Below are 18,288 nucleotides of genomic sequence, written 5' to 3' on the forward strand. Positions count from 1 at the left end.
AGTTACCTAAATTCTGGACATTTAGCATGTGTTTCTTGCTTGACATTGTTCTTGTTGGTTGTAGTTCCATTTTTGTTTGTTATTGCCCTTTGTTTCTCCTGGACAATACTTGATAATCATCCTTATTGTATATGGCTTGCATTAGGTTTATAACCTTCTTATTTAGACAAAAAGGGGAAATGTAGTATACTTGCTCACCCATGACCTTGGGCTTCAGCACTTCTTGCCATCCTACATGACCTCTTAAAAGGAAAGGGAGAGGGGTCACGAGGCCCCTTCTCCATACTTCCTGATTCCTGGAGCAATCAAACTGCTAGGTGAACTCACTCCCAGTCAGATCAGAGGTTGACTTCAGCTGTCTACTCAGTTCTGTATTCATGAGTGTTTTTCCTCAATTTATATCCTAATAAATTCCCTAATACTCCTTAAGCAGACTCCTGTGGATGTATCACTTTAAATGATGGCTGAGCAAGGCACACTGAGCTATGAATATAGCAGAATGTCACTCGGAGTCATTTTATAGCAGAACAGTAGTATGTTTTTCCCTTAGATCTCAGATCTATCTAGTCTCAGGTCCTGGGCCACTTGAGCAGCATTAGACATGGGTTCCATTTCATAGAGTGGGTCCTAAATCTAATCAGATATTGGTTGATTACTCTCACAAGCTTTGAGCCACTATTTTATGTATTTTGTAGGCAGATAATTATTGTAGATTAAAGGGTTCATGTTTATCTTTCTCCTTTGGTAGCACACAGAATACCTTCCAATACTATGAACACTAGGCTGTAGGGGTGAAGGCTCTATGTATGCACAAGCTCAACTTCTCCATGTTCAAAGAGTTATGTAGGTGTTGTTGTTAACAATAGGGCTTTACAGCCATTTTGTGAAGAACAACCAATAGCTTTGGCAATAGCCTGGGTTGTTTGGTGATTCCCACAGGACCCCTTTGGCCAACCACTGGATTAAATGCAACTCATTTCTAGCACTGGAAGCTTCATTTGGTGATGAGAGATGTCCAACTGGTGCTCCCTCCCCTGTTATTTGCCATTTTATTTAATCACACACACACACACACACACACACACACACACACACACACACACACACATTCTACTGTATTGGGTTTGCGTAGGACCCCTCAAGTGGACCTTGGTCTTAGTTTTCCCTCCCTCTCTCCCCTCTTCCTTCTCCCTCCCCATCCCCATTTGATCATTCTGTTCTAGACCCTTCCCCTCATCTGGTTATTTCTTGTCACCTACTTCTTTTGGGTGCCATTTCTTCTTTTTGTTCTAGAGCCAGGTGTTACTAGTATGAGATCTCTCTAATTTTTTAATGCAGGCACTTAACACTATGAACTTGTCTGTTAGAACCACCTTCATTGTGTCCCATAAATTTGGGTATGTTATATTTTTATTTGTTTGTTTTGTTTTGTTTGAGACAGAGTTTCTCTGTGTAGTTTTGGAGCCTGTCCTGGAACTCACTCTGTAGACCAGGCTGGCCTCAAACTTGCAGAGATCCACCTGGCTCTGCCTCCCAAGTGCTGGGATTAAAGGCGTGCACCACCACTGTCCTGTTGTGTTTTCATTTTCATTCAATTGTAGAAAGTTTTTAATTTCTTTCTGAATTTCTGTCTTGACCCATTTTCATTCAGGACAGAGTTGTTCAGCTTCTGTGAGTTTATAGGCTTTCTGTTGTTAATATCCAGCTTTAATCCATGGTACTCAGATAGGATTCAGGGGGGTATTTCAATATTCTTGTATCTGTTTAGACTTGCTTTGTGTATGAATATGTGGTCAGTTTTGGAGAAAATTCCATGAGGTGCTAAGAAGAAGATATGTTGTTTTGTGCTTGGGTGAAATATTCTGTAAATGTTAGGTTTACTTGATTTATAGTGTCTCTTAGATCCAGCATTCCTCTGTTTAGTTTTCAACTGGATGACCGTCTATTGAATGCCAGAGTTGGATATTGAAGCCCCTCACCATCACTGTGAGTGGGTCAATATGTCACTCAAGCTGTAGTTGTGTTTTTTTTTATGAGCTTGAGTGCCCTTGTGTTTGAGGCATAGATGTTAAGAATTGCAATGTCTAAATAAGACACATATACACACAACTGCTTATGCCTAGAACAAGCCTGCTTGGTCTCAAACTAGAGGGCTCAGGAGATCTTCTGGCCCAGGACTCCCAAGTAGCTGGGACTGTGCATGCATGCCACTGTACTCTGACTGTACTTTACTTGAAAAGAAAAAGACAACTCTTTCAAATGCCAAAGACATCTAATTAAATCAAAACAGAAATACACTGCTGCTTTCCAAAGAAGCTGTAGACTTAGCCTTTGAGCACTACTACCACCTGGTGGCACTGTTATGTATTGCAAGATAGAGGAAGACAATTTAACCTGGTGGGGTGGAGAATTGCAATGTCCTTTTGGTGGACTTTCCCTATGATGATATGTCCTTCACTATATCTTCTGATTAGTTTTTATTTGAAGTTTATTTTGTTAGATACTAACACAGCTATGCTATCTTGCTTCTTAGGTCCATTTGTTTGGAATATCTTTTCCCTGAGGTAATGGCTATCCTTGATGTTAAGGAATGTTTCTTGGGTGCAGCAGAAGGATGGATCCTATTTTCAAATATATTCAGTTATTCAGTGTGTTTTTATTGGAGATTTGAGACCATCTATATTGAGAAATATCAAGGAGCAATGTTTGTTGATTTCTGGTAATTTTTTTTTTGTTGTTGTGACCCCTCCCTCCCCATCCTTTGATTTTTATGGTCTGAAGTTTATGCTTTATATTTTATTGGGTGTAGTTAACCTCTTAAGGTTGAAGTTTTCCTTATAACACCTTCTGTGGGGCTGGATTTGTAGATAGATATTGCTTAAAATTGGTTTATTATGGCATATTTTTCTTTCCCCATCTACTATGATAGAAAGTTAACATTTAAATCAACCAGCACATCCTCTCACCTTAAGTTGCTTCTTTCTTGGATATTTTGTGTACACACACACACACACACACACACACACACACACACACACACACGTACGCAGTTTTATAAGGTAACTAGCCTTGGCTCTTCAGAAATACCATCAAAAGATAAACCATAGGTTGTATATTCTGGCTTTAAAAGCACATAACTAGAAAATATAATGCACAAATCTTGAGTGAGTCTTGACTTTGAAGCAGAGCTGGGGACAATCACAGGAATTTGAATGCCATGGTTGTTCAAAATTGTTTTTTATAGTCCAACATAAAATATATTTGACCAACATATTACTGACAAAGTATATAAACCATCAGTCACAAATATAGATGTGATTGATGATCTACATAAAAATATTAGAAGATCAAATTTAAAATAAAAAAGTTTATTCCCAGACACAAAGTCCATTTAACACTTGAACATCAAATGGCAAGTTTCACCATATTAATAGGGTAAAGCAGATAAACTAGATGACTGTTTATATAGATGCAGGCTAAATACTTTACAGAATTCAACATTCATTTGTAATTTTTTAAAAAGGGATCCACAAACTAGGACTATAAATGATAAGGGGCAGCTATGAACACCTTGGCCAACCTCATACTTAATGGCAAAGATGGAATTATTTTCCTCTATGACGAGGCACATAGTAATGATATACATTTCTGTTACTTCTATCAACACAATATTGCAAGTCTCTTTCTCCTTGCTGTGACCAAATGCCTGGCAAGAAGCAGCTTCAAGAAGGAAGGGCTTATTCTGGATGACTGTTTAAGAATGGATGCGGTCCATCATAACAGAGAAGAGCTCAAGGCAGCTTCTCACATGGCATCTACAGTCAGAAGCAGAGGTCGATGGATGCTGGTGCTCTTGGCTAGCTTTCTCCTTTTCATTCAGTACAAGATCCCAGTCTTTGGAATGGTACCACCCACCATCTCGCTTAACCCAGAGATTTGTGCCCTCAATGTGTCTAGATCCTATCACGTTGACAATCGTATTAACCATCACACCTGGGTAATGTACTACAACTAAAATAAGTGAACAAACAAACACACAAATAAATAAAAAAAAAATACAAGTTTCAAAAAGTATTAAGTTGTCCCTAATTAGAAATGGTATGGATTGCTTATATAGAAAAATCCCAGAAAGTCTAGAAGATAATTACTAAAACTAATATGTAAATTTGGAAAGGTTACAGGATACAAGGTTAGTATATTATTAAAAAGTCAAATAATTAGAAAATGGATTCTTTTAAGCTATAACCCTCCCCCAAACAAAAATATCTAGGAATAAAAGACATCAAAGACCATTATACTGAAAGTTACACATCACTATAAGACACTGGAGATCTAAAAGTGGAGAGAAGGACTGTTCCTGCACTGGAATCTCAACAGTTTTTGTTTTTCGTTTCCAAGTGATCTGTATGTCTTTAAATGAGCTTCAGATTAAGTGTTTCAGAAAGTCAATGAGGGAGTTATAAATAAGTCTGCTTCTTCACTCATTATATTTTATTTTAGTAGTAATAATGCAGGGTTTTTATTTGCTTGTTTGTTTGTTTGTTTTTAGAGTGAGAAGACCTTCCATAGCCCAGTTGTGTGTGCCCCAAGGACACTCATGCAGATTAAAAAAAAAAACAAAACAAAAAACAAAAAACTACATAGATCATTGGATCCAAGTTTGTTGTCTCATGCCAGTTAAGATTACTGAAAAGGACTCTTGTAGGTACAGGTAAAGCTGAAGCAGGCTTCATTAAGAATTATAACAGAAAAATGAAAAAAAAAAATGAAGAAATTTGAGGAACCGAGAGAGAGAGAGAGAGAGAGAGAGAGAGAGAGAGAGAGAGAGAGAGAGAGATTCTTTAAAATGGGAGAATTTCCAAGAGAGGAAAGCTGTTGAGTTTCCTTTGTCTAGGAGTTTTATTAAGCAATAATAGACAATGGACAAAGGCTGAGATCATCTTTACTGAGATTGGTTAATTCTCTGGGCTTTCATGGGCTGAGCCAATAGAATATCCATTTGCTGTGTCCTTGACATTCTGACCCAATCAGGGAGAGGCAGCCAGCACTGTTCACATACTGCTCACCCAGACAGGGGAGTTGAAGCTTCTCTCTGTGTTTGACTCTAGTCTTGACCTTGACCATCAGTCATTTGACTGCCACCCAGCTGGGCCAGTGCTAATACCCTCTTATCTTGCAGGAGCCTCAAGTACTGTTAATTACATTAAGCTCTCTTCGTTCTTGTAGTTACTACAGTGTTACTACCACAGAGAGGTAACTCTAGGCCAACCACAATATATAGCTCAAGTATTTTGTGGTTTTCTCATATTTAGCTACCTGTCTATAGGGTGGTCTGCAGTGGTTCTGTTAGAAAGCATCTTTACTCACAATTAAGTCGGTATAGTTAACTGTATTAGAAGCAAGAGTATACGACCTCTGGAAGAACAGCCAGTGCTCTTAACCGCTGAGCCATCTCTGTAGACCCAAAAGGACAATAGTGCCTAACGCACATCTCTCAAGGGTGTGGGGGGAGGAGCAGCCAGACTATAGTCACTGGCCAAGAGCAGTTCTAAGGAGCAAGAACACAGTTGGAGCTATCACAGTACCTGATTGTAGCAAGAATCTTAAAAAGTTCTTATTAATAAGATCAAACCCAAAGCCAGGTATTGGGGTGAATGCTGGAAGATCAGAGAAGCAGAACGAGCCACAGCTTCCTCACCTTGCCAATTCCTCAGCTGATCCTATTTCCTCCGACTGGAAGCCTCTGAGTCCTCATCCAGAATCAGTCTCAGCTGAACTGCTGCTCAAAAGCCTGAAAGCTTAACCAGACTAGTTCCTGGTTTTCACACCTCTTATACCTTTCTGCCCTCACTTCCTGGGATTAAAGGCATGTGTCAGCATGCCTGGCTGTTTACAGTGTGGCCTTGAACTCAGAGATCCAGATGGATTTCTGCCTCTGGAATGCTAGGATTAAAGGCGTTAAGTATCTAGTGGCTGACCCCAGATAAGTTTATTAGGGTGCACAATATTTTGGGGAACACAATACCACACCCGATCTCAAATTATACTACAGAGCTATAGTGACAAAGACAGCCTCGTACACACACACACACACATACACACACACACACACACACACACACACACACAAGGAATAGAATAGAGGACCTGGAAATAAAGTGACAAAGCTACAGCTGCCTATTTTTTTGTAAAGATGACAAAAACATGCAGTGGGAAAAAAAAGAATAGCTTACTCAATAAATGGTGTTGGCAAAACTGGGCATCCTGTTGGAGTGGTGGCTCACACCTTTAATCCCAGCACTAGGGAGGCAGAGGCAGGCAGATCTCTGTGAGTTCAAGGCCAGCCTGGTCTACAAATCGAGATCCAGGACAGGAGCCAAAACTACACATAGAAACCTTGTCTCAAGAAACAAACAAGCAAACAAACAAACTGGGCATCTGCCCAAAGAAGGATTTCATTAGGTCTGTATCTTTCACCTTGAACAAAAATCAGCTCAAAGTGGATCAACAACCTTAATCTAAAATTGAAATGTTGAAACTGCCTGAGGAACTGTTTCCAAAGAGACCCTGTGACTCTTCTACTCACAAGGTGTGCATCCCAGCTGCTTCACACCTTCACCTATGTATGTCCAACCTTCTTGCTTTTAAGCATTTTACATTTTAAGTTGCACACCACTAGAGAGTTATTGTTCATTTCCTTGTTGACCAATATTTACCATGTTTTCTTGTGCTATTCTGAAACTACAAAAGCAGATCCAATAAATAGTGATACATTTCATGTTATAAGTTGGAAAACTCCGTATCTTTATATTGACAATTACCCCTAAATTTACTTAGAGGTGCAGAGAGGCTTTCCTCACAGTCGTAAACACATGGATGATGGTACAATTCATGTGGAAATGCACAAGACCTGAATGACCTGCAGAGTCTTGGAAAAGAAGAAAGTAGTCTTAAGTTACCATGTTTCAAGGCAAACTGTGATACAATAATTAAGATTTCAGGCATCATAACAGATAAATGAGTGGATAAAACAGCATACAGAGTTGAAAGATGAAATTACTGAGTAAAGCTCTTTGGTGGCTTTCAGGTTGGAGACACAGGGAAGAGCTGGTGCTGTGGGTGGCGTCTGAGGCCACTTGCAAGTTCCCATTTTCTTGAGGAATCTTAGTCTTTTTCCTTGAGGCCTTCAATTGATTGGATGAGGCACATGTACATTTGGGGGGTTAATACACTTTCTTCAGAGTGTACTGATTTAAATGTTAATTTCTTCCTAAAACACTTTCTCAGACATTATGAGCAAATTTGCAGTAGGAGACCTATACGACACATCAGTGTCAATCAAGCTGACATGTCAATGTCAATTATTTAATGGAGGAAGGGTCTTTCAGCTCTAGAGCAATTGGATAATTGTGCAAAAATAGTAACTTCTAACTTAACTCATGTTATTCAGGAAATCGAATTTGACATGACCATAGACTAAAACGTGATAGGTGAAATTATAAAGCTTTTATCTAACAGACAAGACACAGATTTTCATATCTAGGGATAAGCAAAGATTTCTTAGGAACCAAAATCAATAATCCTAAATGAATAATTGACAGCTTATAATTAATAACAATTGAAAGGGCTACCAGTAAGAAAGTGAAAAGGTAGGTCACTTACCCAGAGACAATTGTCCCAACCACAATGTATGTACTTATTTGACAAGGACTCATGCATGTATGAAGGACTATAACTCAGTAATAAGAGGGATAAATATTCTAATTAAAAGTGTTCAAGAGAATTGGAAACATATGGGCTAGGCATAGTGGTACATGCCTTTAATCCCAGCAGTTGGAGGCAGAGGCAGGCAGATCTCTGTGAGTTCCAGGCCAGCTTGGTCTATAGAGCAAGATCCAGGACAGCCAGGACTGTTACACAGAGAAACTCTGTCTCAAAAAACAGCAAACAACCAACTAAACAAACAAACAAACAAAAAGAGCTGGAAGCATATACCAAAAGAAATATATCCAGACACTGGAGAGGTGGTACAGTTGGTTAAATACCCAAGACCCATGTAAAAACTTGATATAGTGGTGTATATCTGAAACCCCAACTCCAGGGGGCAGAGAAGGGGGATCCCATGGGTTTGCTGTCCAGCCAGCCTGAAACAGAAAGACCCTGCCTCAAAAAATAAAATGATGAGCAGTAGAAAAAGGCACTCAGTGTTAACCTCTGGCCTTCATGTGTGCAGGCACGGGCACCCATACACACAGGTGCACCACATGCACACACCATGTACGCACACATCCACAAAGGGAAAAAAAAATGTGCCCAAATGGTGTGCAACACCATTACTCATGAGGTGAATGCAAGTTAAGACCAGTGGTACACAGTCTTACCATCAGATCAAACACGTAAATAACTGCCTATATAGCAGGCGCTCACGAAGAGGGAACAGGTGAAGGTCCTGTGGTGCCAGGAGAGTATGAAAGCCTCCAGCCCTTTGGGAGTTCATATTTCTAAGAAAACTGAATGTGCATAGCAATTCCACACCTCAGTCATGTATTCTAGAGAGACACTTGTGTTCCTTATAACCACAAAAAGGCTCGCAGGAAGCTTAATCAGTCTAGCAGCTGTAAACAGGAAGCATCCCCTGGTTCTACCTATAATGGATAAACAATGATCCATACAGGAAACAGGACATTGCTCAGCAATGGAAAAGAACAAAGGATGGACAGCATCCTTGTTCCTCATGGTTTCTGCCCACACGTTAAAATGTGTTTGTGACTGAAGCTGATGCTCACCACGTTTCTGTGATTTGTGGACATGCATGGATGGGCAAGAATTTGTAGTTGTTTCCAGTTCCAAGGAAGGTGGCCAAAGCCACATGGTATCTTCTTGCTCCAGCTCTCATGTGATACATGTGTTATTTTTATAATTTATTTAATGCTACATTTCTAACACTTTTGTTGGCAATTTTGTGGCTTAAAGTGATCCCCAAGTGGAGTGCTCTGGGCCAGGTAGTGCTTAGTGCAAAAAGGCCATGATGTGAAAATTACGAAATATGAAATTTTAAACAAGAACGCACCAATTTATGATGTTGTTTATATGTATTGATAAGCTTACACACACACACACACACACACACACACACACACACACACACGTGATTCATTCTGTGTTTGTTTGTACAGTACCATAGACTCACAATACTCAATAAGAATTCCATTCATGTTATGTTCAAAAACTGGCGAGTCTAAGCTATGGACCTCAGAACAGCAATGGCCTCTTGGGGAGTAGTGACTGGAAAATAGCCTGAGGACGTTATGGATTGGTGGGAAAGTTGTGCATCTTCACCTGGGAGTTGGCTTAGTTTCAAAGCTATCATTTGGGTTAGTGAGGGGCATTGTCCTTCTGCAGCCACAGGGTGGCAGTGTTGTAGAGATTACTAAAATCGGGGCCGACTCGAGCCTTAGCCCTCTTCTGGGGAGCCTCTGTTCCGTGTGACACTGTAAACAGCATCCTTTGAATGAGACCCACAGTGTCCCGAGGAAAAACAGAGCACAGCACAGCATACCCCTGAGGCCAGGCTACCCTTCCCCTAGCCCTATGCATCAGCTCAGATGTCCCCTCCAGTCTGGATCCTACACCCAACAAGCAAGCCCCATTCTCTGAGCAAGAGCTACCCCAACCTGTCAAATTTATCCACTTAAACTGAAACTGCCCTGCCTTCCACGAACAGTGCAGAAGAGAAAAGCCCATTATCCCATGTCACATAATTGGTGTTTTGGGAAGTAAAAATCGGAAATACTTATCTATAGGGATATAAATTGTTACTTCATTAAGAAAGACATGGGAGGGTGAATTCCAGCTGTTAACCCAGTGTACCTGGGATAGGTGCGGGCGAGGCCATCAATAACAGCAAGGGTAGCTGAAGAAGAGGTGGGTGCAGGAGGTGCACTGTGCACATACGGAGATCAGAGGTTGACACTCAGTGTCCACCTTGATCATTCTCTACTGTGTTTACTGAGTCCGATTCTCTTGTTGAGCCTGGAGATAGCTCACTTGGCTAGTCTAGTGAGCCAGCTTACCTAGGGAATCTCATCTCTGCCTCCCTAGTCCTGGGATTACAAGTAGGCTGCCATGGCTGCCTGGCTTTTGTGTGGGTGCTGAGGATTTGGAATCCTGTCCTCACGGTTGTTAGTAAGCATTTTGGGCACTGAAATATCCCTCCAGCTGTCCTCTTAGATTAGCTCTTTTCTTACAGCTGTATAGTATCTATTGAGCGTGTCTTACCCCTGCCTCTCCCTCCCTCCCCTTCCTCACCCTCCTCTTTCTTATGGTGGTTTCAATGAGATGCCCACTATAGTCTCTGGCATTTGAATACTTGGTCTCCACTTGGTGACACTGTTTTGGTAGGTTTGGGGGTGTGGCCTTGCTGGAGAAGCGTGTCACTGGGGATGGCCTTTGGAGTTTTGAAGCTCTTTGTCGTCACTCTCAGTTTGTTCTTCTGCTTCCTGTCTGTGGTTCAAGATGTGAGCTCTCTGCTGTTCCTGCCGCCACACTCGCTGCTTGTTGCCACACTTCTCCACCATGATCGGCTCTCTCTCTCTCTCTCTCTCTCTCTCTCTCTCTGGAGCTGCAAGCCAAATAAACCCTTTCTTCTAAATTGCCTTGGTTATGGTGTTCTATCACAGCAATATAAAAGGTGGTGGTGGCGCACACCTTTACTCCCAGCACTCAGGAGGCAGAAGCAGGCAGATCACTGTGAGTTCGAGGCCAGCCTGCTCTACAGAATGAGTTTCAGGGCTACACAGAGAAACTCTGTCTCAAAGAAGAAGAAGAAGGAGAAGGAGAAGGAGAAGGAGAAGGAGAAGGAGAAGAAGAAGAAAGAAAGGAACAAATAAAGAAAGAAAGAAAGAAAGAAAGAAAGAAAGAAAGAATGAAAAGCCACATAATGCTGTCCTCTAGACAATTTCATGTCTACTTTTATTTAGTAGTCAATTCACATGAACATGTAAGTTTCTCGTGTTCTCTATTATGGCTGCACCAAAATTATGAGTATTTTGTCTTTAGTTTCCACATATGGTTTCACTTTATTTGACACTTAGATTCTTAGTCAACCTGAAAATTTTTGGAATATATATGGTAAGGTAGGAGTTTGATAAAAGGTTATTTTGGTTTGGTTTGGTTTGGTTTGTTTGTTTGTTTGTTTGTTTGTTTGTTTTTTTGAGACAAGATCTTACCATGTAGCCTAGGCTAGCCTGAAATTTACTATGTAGTCCAGGCTGGTTTCAGCATCCTAAATGCTGGAATTATGGTGGATGTCACTATCTCTAAAATGTACTTTTAGGCTGCCTATAACCACAGCATTCAGGAAGTGGCAATAGGAGGATCCAGAGTTCAAGGGCAGCATTGGCTACATAGTGAGTTCGAGGCCAGCCTGGGCTATGTGAAACTCTGTCTCCAAGATAACAAAATTGAAAATTACAGAACCAATTAGTCAGTTTACTCAGAGTTTTGAAGAAGCCACAATGTATTGGTGGGCTCTGTGTCAAGGATGAACTCCTGTGGGTAGCATTCCATTCCATACTGTGAGGTCCAAGGTGGCACCAGGCAAGTAGTCAGGACAGCACCTGCTGGGGAAGAGACAATGCATGTGCTCCCTCCTCCAGTCTGTCTCTGTTGTCCTGACAACTTCTGCAGCTGATCTTGCCAAGGTGGGCAGAGGTCTCTGTACAGATCTCCACTAGATTTTCAAAGGGTATTCTGTGCTTGGGTCTGTCACAGTCCAGTGTTCAGAAACTGAGAGACAGGGACTGTCTTCTCTGCTGCAGGCAGAGTGACGGCACCCAAGAGTCCTCTGCTACTCTCTACCCACCAAGAGTCTCACTGAGGCCTAGGCATGCATGCCTTCGGCTCTTTGGAGGTGAGCAGACGCTTTCCTTATTCCTACCCAAGAAACTGGAGGGAGAGACTCCAATTAATCTTTTAATGACATATATTCTTATCCCCACCTACCTGGTCCCTATCTCCATCACCACATGAGTTCTAAGTTAAGCACATTTATTTTTCCTTTTCTTTTAACATCATTTTACTATCCCCAAGTATGTTTTTTTTGTTTTTTTTGTTGTTTTTTGTTTTTAATAAAACCACCACACCCTTAAAAATGTGGCTTGTGTTCAACTCTATCATAACACTGAGTCCTCAGTGACCATCTTTCCCTTCCATTCTTGTGTGGTTTACACCAGTATCTCAGATTTTTTTAGGGAGAGGCTGCAGTTTCTCTCAGACATCATGTTTCTGCTGCACTCTGTGTGCACAAAAGAATAACAACTAAAAAGTGGAGGAGGAGATCATTTCTGATTATGTTGTCATAACTATAGGAATTCCTCAAGGCTGGGAAATGTGTTCTATGGTCAGGTGCTGCCACACAGCATGTGCCCACAGACCCAGATGCTCAGAAGGCTGCAGCGTGAGGGTCATCTCGGTCCAAAGGTTCTAGACCAGCCTGAGCAACTTAGCAAGACTGTCAATAAAACAAAACAAAACAAGAATGCTAAACCAGGAAGGATGAAGAGAGGGTGAATTAAACCTAGTCAGAATTTACTTCCCTTCCAAAGAATGGTGTCAACATGGAAGGGAGATTCTCAAAAGATGGCAGAAAGCAGGGATACTGGTACAAAGCAAGTCCTTGGTCAGAATTCACAAAAAGGATGTTGAGAGAGGAGATGGAGTTTACTGAACTAGGAGAAAATGTGCCCAGAAGGAAGGAGACATTCTCAGAAACCCAGATGGGCTGTGCAGTTCTACTTTGTATACCCTTTCCACCTTGACTTGAGGCTCATTTTCTTTCCTCTCGGTAACAAAGTAACGCGCTTGACACTGAGCTGTCTCTGATCCACGACTATCTAGACTGAACTATGTAACAATGAATACAATCGAGGGGCCAAAGAGAAGGCTCAATGGGTAAAAGTACTGGCCACCAAGCCTGAAAACGTGAGTGGAATCTCCAGGATACCCATTATTCTCTGAACTCTCCATGCTCCTTGTGGCATATCTGTGTCCTCTCATCCCACATACATGAACAATACATAAATACATGCTGTTCTGAAGAAGATTACAGCTGTGGAAGAGGGTAGAAGAACCAATGTATTTATGACCATCATTAAATACTTCAGTATCTTTGGCTGAGTCTTCAGGCCAGAGGTCAGTTATAACCCTGGGAATGCTTGAGAAACACCTCCCTGGAGTGTATCCTCTCCCTGATGGGTCCCATAGCTTCATGCTTAGAATGAACATTATCTTTTTTCCTCCTTAAGTATGAGTCTAGGAACAGGAGACTGACAGACCCTATTTATTTCAATAGGGGAGTTTTATACCCAGATAAATGTGCACAAAATGCTGTCCAGAGTTCTCCAGATATTTAACCAATCCTTTTGGAGGAACTAAAAATCTTGGATATGAAACTCCAAGATTCGGTGGATTAATATTTGCTGATTAACCAAATACAAAGTGTGCCAATGAATGAGGCCAGGTTAATACAGAAGGTGGATTCTGTTTTCATGATGTGAGAATCTGTCAAGTGTCAATTGCAGAAACAATGACTGAGATGAAAGGAAAGAAATCACAGAGAGCAAATTTGCAAAGAGATTGGCACAGGGAAACAAGTAATATCAGGAGAGGTCAGAAAAGTATCCTTCTGGCTCATCATATGTCTGAATTTGGTTTGAGGAAGGCATGACGTCTAGTCACACACATGTCACTTATCAATTGACAATAGAGAGGGGAACAAGTGCAGTGACACCACAGGACACCACTGAGAAGCTGGAGAATTAGTCAACTACACTGCCAAGTCCTAAGAATGGGAGTGGTGTGGTGCGTGACTTTAGTATTCAAGATGGGAAACAGGAAAATACACTAGCAAGAGTCTTATGTGCAATTATCTAGAAACCATTCATGAAATAGAGGAGGCTGAAGAAATCCATGGATCAGGCCGACATCATCAGGACCAACTAAACCTACTCAAGCCTCAGGGCATGGATGATCCTGCTACCCACTTTACAAAGGGAGAACTTGGTGGCTCAAAGCCTCGTGTTGCTTAGCTCATAGAACCTGTGGGTCAGGAATCTGTGCAGCTCAGCTGTAATCTGTGACTCAGGTTCTCTCACAAGCTGTAGCCACCTAAAGGTCTACCTCAGGGAGGACCTTCTTTGGTGGCTATCAGCAGATTCAGTTGCTCACGGATTGTTGCTTGAGGGGCCTCTCTTCCTTGGCTGGTAACTGAACACATTCCTCTGTTCCTTGAATATAGTGGTCTCTCCACAGGGTAGAATACAACATGGTGTCTGTCTTTCCTTGGGGCAAACTAGCAAGAGAGAGACGAAGGAGAGAGATCGAGAGGATAGAGTCAGAATCTTTTTTATCATCATCTCCTCCTTTTTGTCCACACTGGAAAGGAGAGATCCAAAGGTGACACTTGGAGGCCATTGTTGAAATTGCCTGTCACTGGGGCAGTATTAGGACCAGTTATGTTGGGCACAGAAATGTTTGTGCCCTTAGAAATGTTATTTCTAATCTTACTTACTCATGATGAATACTACGTTAAAAAGAAATAGGGCTGCAGGGCAGTGGTGGTGTACACCTTTAATTCCAGCACTTAGGAGGTTCACGCAGACGAATCTCTGAGTTTGAAGCCAGCCTGGTCTTCAGAGTGAGTTCTGGGACAGCCAGAGCTTTTACACAGAGAAACCCTATCTTGAAACACACACACACACACACACACACACACACACACACACACACACAGAGGAATAAGGCTTTAGAAGCTGAAAGGGTGATTTACAAAAAAAAGTTGCGGTGAAGGAGGCTAACAGGTTAGAAAAGAAAAACCAAGGGCTTGAGGGAAAGTTGAGAAAACTATTAATAAGAGAGGTATGCATTTAAATATTGAACTAGTCTCAAAAGATCCCAGGCTAGACAATAGACTCATTTATGTGAAAACAAAATGTTACTTAAAGACAATGTAAAGTTCTGACACTTTTGACTGTCCTCATACAGCAAAATCACGCTTTAAAGAGGACAAAACAATACAGATAACTGACTGCCCACTGTAAGAAGCATCTGGAGCCACAGCATTTCCTATGCATGCATGTAAGAAGGCTAAATTATAGCCAACTAAGGGCTCTTTTCATAAACGGAAGCATGAAAAGGGAAGAAGAAAAATCACGTTGGGGGGGAGGAATTCTATGCTACAGACTATTTCTTCTCTACTGGGGTCTGGCTCAGTACTCTTTTCCACCACTCACTCGGGGGGTGCATCTTCCAGCCATCAAAACACCACTAAGCCACACTTCATCCACATAGCACTCAAATGCCAGCTCCCTGACCAGTGTCTGAAATAGTATCCACCTGCCTATCCTCTTACTCTTTGCCTGACACTTCTATTGGGAATAAAAGGTCTGTGAACCAGGCACTAGTGGCATAATCCTGTAATCCCTCCCAGCTCTCTGGAGGTGAGGCAGGAAGATCAGGAGTTCAAGGCCAGGTTGAGAACAGTCTGGGCTACATGCGACCCTGTCTCAAAAGCAGAACAAAACGACAACAAACCCCTATGAATTCAAGAATTTTAGCCAACTGATTTAGGACTTGGAAAAGTGTGTCATTAGTTAAGGTCTGTTTAATAAAGTCCATAAAACCAGGCTTCAAAAAAAAAAACAAGCAATGTGTGTGCTAGAACTGTTATAATTCAGATTCATGTGCAAGAGTCACGCGCGCATTTTCGTATATATGTAGTGCATTCTTTAAAATCCAGACAGACTCAAGCGACCTAAGCGAGTTTGAAACGTGGGCAGCGCTCCAATCTGCTAGGTTCCTCTAAGGGAATCATGCCAGGGAACAAAACTCACTAAAGAGGAGACTCTTAGGGCGGACACTAGGCGCGCACGCCCTCTCTTATAAAATGTATTCTTGTCGCTATTTGATTGGTTGTCTTCCCCAGATCCCCCTTTTTCATTGATCTAGGTTCCAGTCGATCATTTCCAGACCCAAGCACCTTATTGGTCCTCCGCGACGCTCCGGCAGGAGGAGGTCCCCAGTGACGTCAGAGACGCTCTCCTCCCACATTCCGAGGTCTGGGCGGAGACTTCCCGCGATTCTGCCTCTGGGGGCGGGATATGGATGAGAGAGGGACTTTTGATACGGTACACTTGGAAAGACGGGCGTCTGATTGGTCACCGGCCTGGAAGGAGGTGGTGTCGCCTCTGGGTCCCCGGAGCCGAGCTCAAGAGCCCAGGGGAGTCTCAAAGTTTGTCTGGAGCAGTAGTGGGGAGTGGGCTTGTCGTGCGAGGACTTTCCTGGGATGAGAGCTGCCTTCTTGCCTTCCTTTTGGATGCACAGCCCGATTTAACCCCTGCACCTCCGGCCCGAGCCCAGCAGGCTTGTCCTCCCCGGGGATTCACAGAGCTCCGAGAACACGGATCGCGGAGCTCTCGGCGGGGCTCTCCCGGGTTCTTGCGCCACTGCCTAAGTTCCACGCGTGCACACTCAAGCACTCACGGAGAGAGGCGTCTCGCCGGCCGGCCCGTGGCGGCTCTGAGCGGTCCCCTCCTGCCTCAGCATCCCCGGCCCCGCGGGGCTCCCACCGCCATGGAGGTGCTGGAAAGCGGGGAGCAGAGCGTCCTGCAATGGGACCGTAAGCTGAGCGAGCTGTCAGAGCCCGGAGAGACCGAGGCCCTCATGTACCACACGGTGAGGACCCACGGCCCGGACAGGGGAGCTTTGAAGAGAAAGGAGGTTGTTGTCACCAGCTGGAGACCTGGGACTGGGAGGCAGCGTCTGGGGAAGGGGCATGGCCATAACAAGAGGTCTGGGGATGGGAGTTTTCCTCTCTGAACACACGAAGGTGCACAGCTGGGGCCTTGAAACTTTCTTCCGAGTAGTGACTCTTTGTATTTCAAAGTAGTTTTATACTGTTTTCCTCTGGGCAGCACCATTTCCTATTGCTAACGGTACAGCGATGCTGGGAAGGGGGATGTGTTTTGAGAGTAATGCCTCCGCCCAGTTACATTGATTTTTGTGGTAAGGTTTGTTTAAAAAAAAAAAAAAAAGAAAGAATTGGACAAGCTGATGTAGTATTTTCTTTCCATCTGTTTCTTCTCACTCTTTCCTGTACCTTAACTTTTTTTTTTTTTTTTTTAATTTCTGTCTTTAAAATGTACACGCGTGTTAAATAAAAAGCCTTCTTTCTCCACACGGGACAGCGGCAGCCTTACTTAGCTGCTTCAACTGCACAGCCTCGAAGATCTGCTTCCTCCCTTTTTAGGGGAAAGATCTCCGAGAAGTCCGGAAAATCTGAGGCAGCTGCATATTTCAGAGAGGCTTTGGGGAGAGGTAGGACAGCTCACCAGTTCCTTCCTGAAGAGACCTCTTGGGAGTCTCGACTGTCACAGAGCATGGCTTATTTAAAGATGTCACTTTCAGCCTTTTGGCATTAAATTTGCCAGAGGAAATCTTGTTTCTGATGGCCAGTGCTGGTATATGGCTTTGTTCGAGATCTCCTGGAAGTTTGTAATGGGGGTGGGGGGAGGGAGAGAGAGGGGGAGGCTAGCTCTGAGGTAAGGACAGGCTTGGCTGCTTTTCTGTCTTGGTACTGTTAATGGGGTCAGTACCAGGATATTTGAAACTTTTGCAAAAAAACGGCCTGCAGGCTCCACCTCTTTGGCCTTTGCTGCTGGCTGACTGTATTTTGGGAAAAGGGATGGGGCCTCCCTGCTGCTTCCCACCAAAGCATTTGTGGTGGCTGAGAAGGGTGGGTTAAAAAAAGAAGCCCTGTGTAGGGTTGAGAGGGAGTGGTGGTTCACTCTGGGGCAAAAGCCAGATGTTGAGTGTGATCCTGGTCCTCCGGCCTTTGCCCACTGTCCCTCCCGAAGAAGCTTTTGCGTGGGGAGCCCAGATGTGCTTCATGTGCTCCAGAAAGGGCCTGAGCATGCTGACCCATAGCTATTTTCTCACGTTGTTGGGGGCTCCAGATGTTCCCACTGACATGAGCTACACAGCTTGACCATGAGTGGAGAGAAAGCTTGTTCTCAGCATCGGCTCTCACCGTGAAAAGCAAGGCCACTGCTTCAGGCTCCCTTTCAGCTGGTGGGATAAAATGTGCAGGCAGCCACATTGCTGGATCCTGAGAGATGCCAGGCAGGGCTCTGAGATGAGTCCCTACCTGGGACTGGCAGGAACTGTAGGACAAAGCTCGGCTTGGCTCCAGCCACCATATTTACAGTTCCAGAGCTCGAGACCTTGCATTCC

General features: G+C 43.1%; 1 protein-coding gene across 1 annotated transcript in view; it reads left to right on the plus strand.

Annotated features, from left to right (window-relative positions):
- Positions 1-16,259: 16,259 nt before the first annotated feature.
- Creb3l2 (cAMP responsive element binding protein 3 like 2) overlaps positions 16,260-18,288 on the plus strand; it is a 119,426-nt gene continuing 117,397 nt past the window's right edge. Inside the window, exon 1 of the mRNA XM_036182246.1 lies at positions 16,260-16,731. Coding sequence (XP_036038139.1) covers positions 16,630-16,731 — 102 coding nt within the window. The 5' untranslated portion in view covers positions 16,260-16,629. The remainder of the gene's footprint in view (positions 16,732-18,288) is intronic.

The sequence above is a fragment of the Onychomys torridus genome, chromosome 3, assembly GCF_903995425.1.
Source record: "Onychomys torridus chromosome 3, mOncTor1.1, whole genome shotgun sequence".
Classification (NCBI taxonomy): Eukaryota; Metazoa; Chordata; class Mammalia; order Rodentia; family Cricetidae; genus Onychomys; species Onychomys torridus.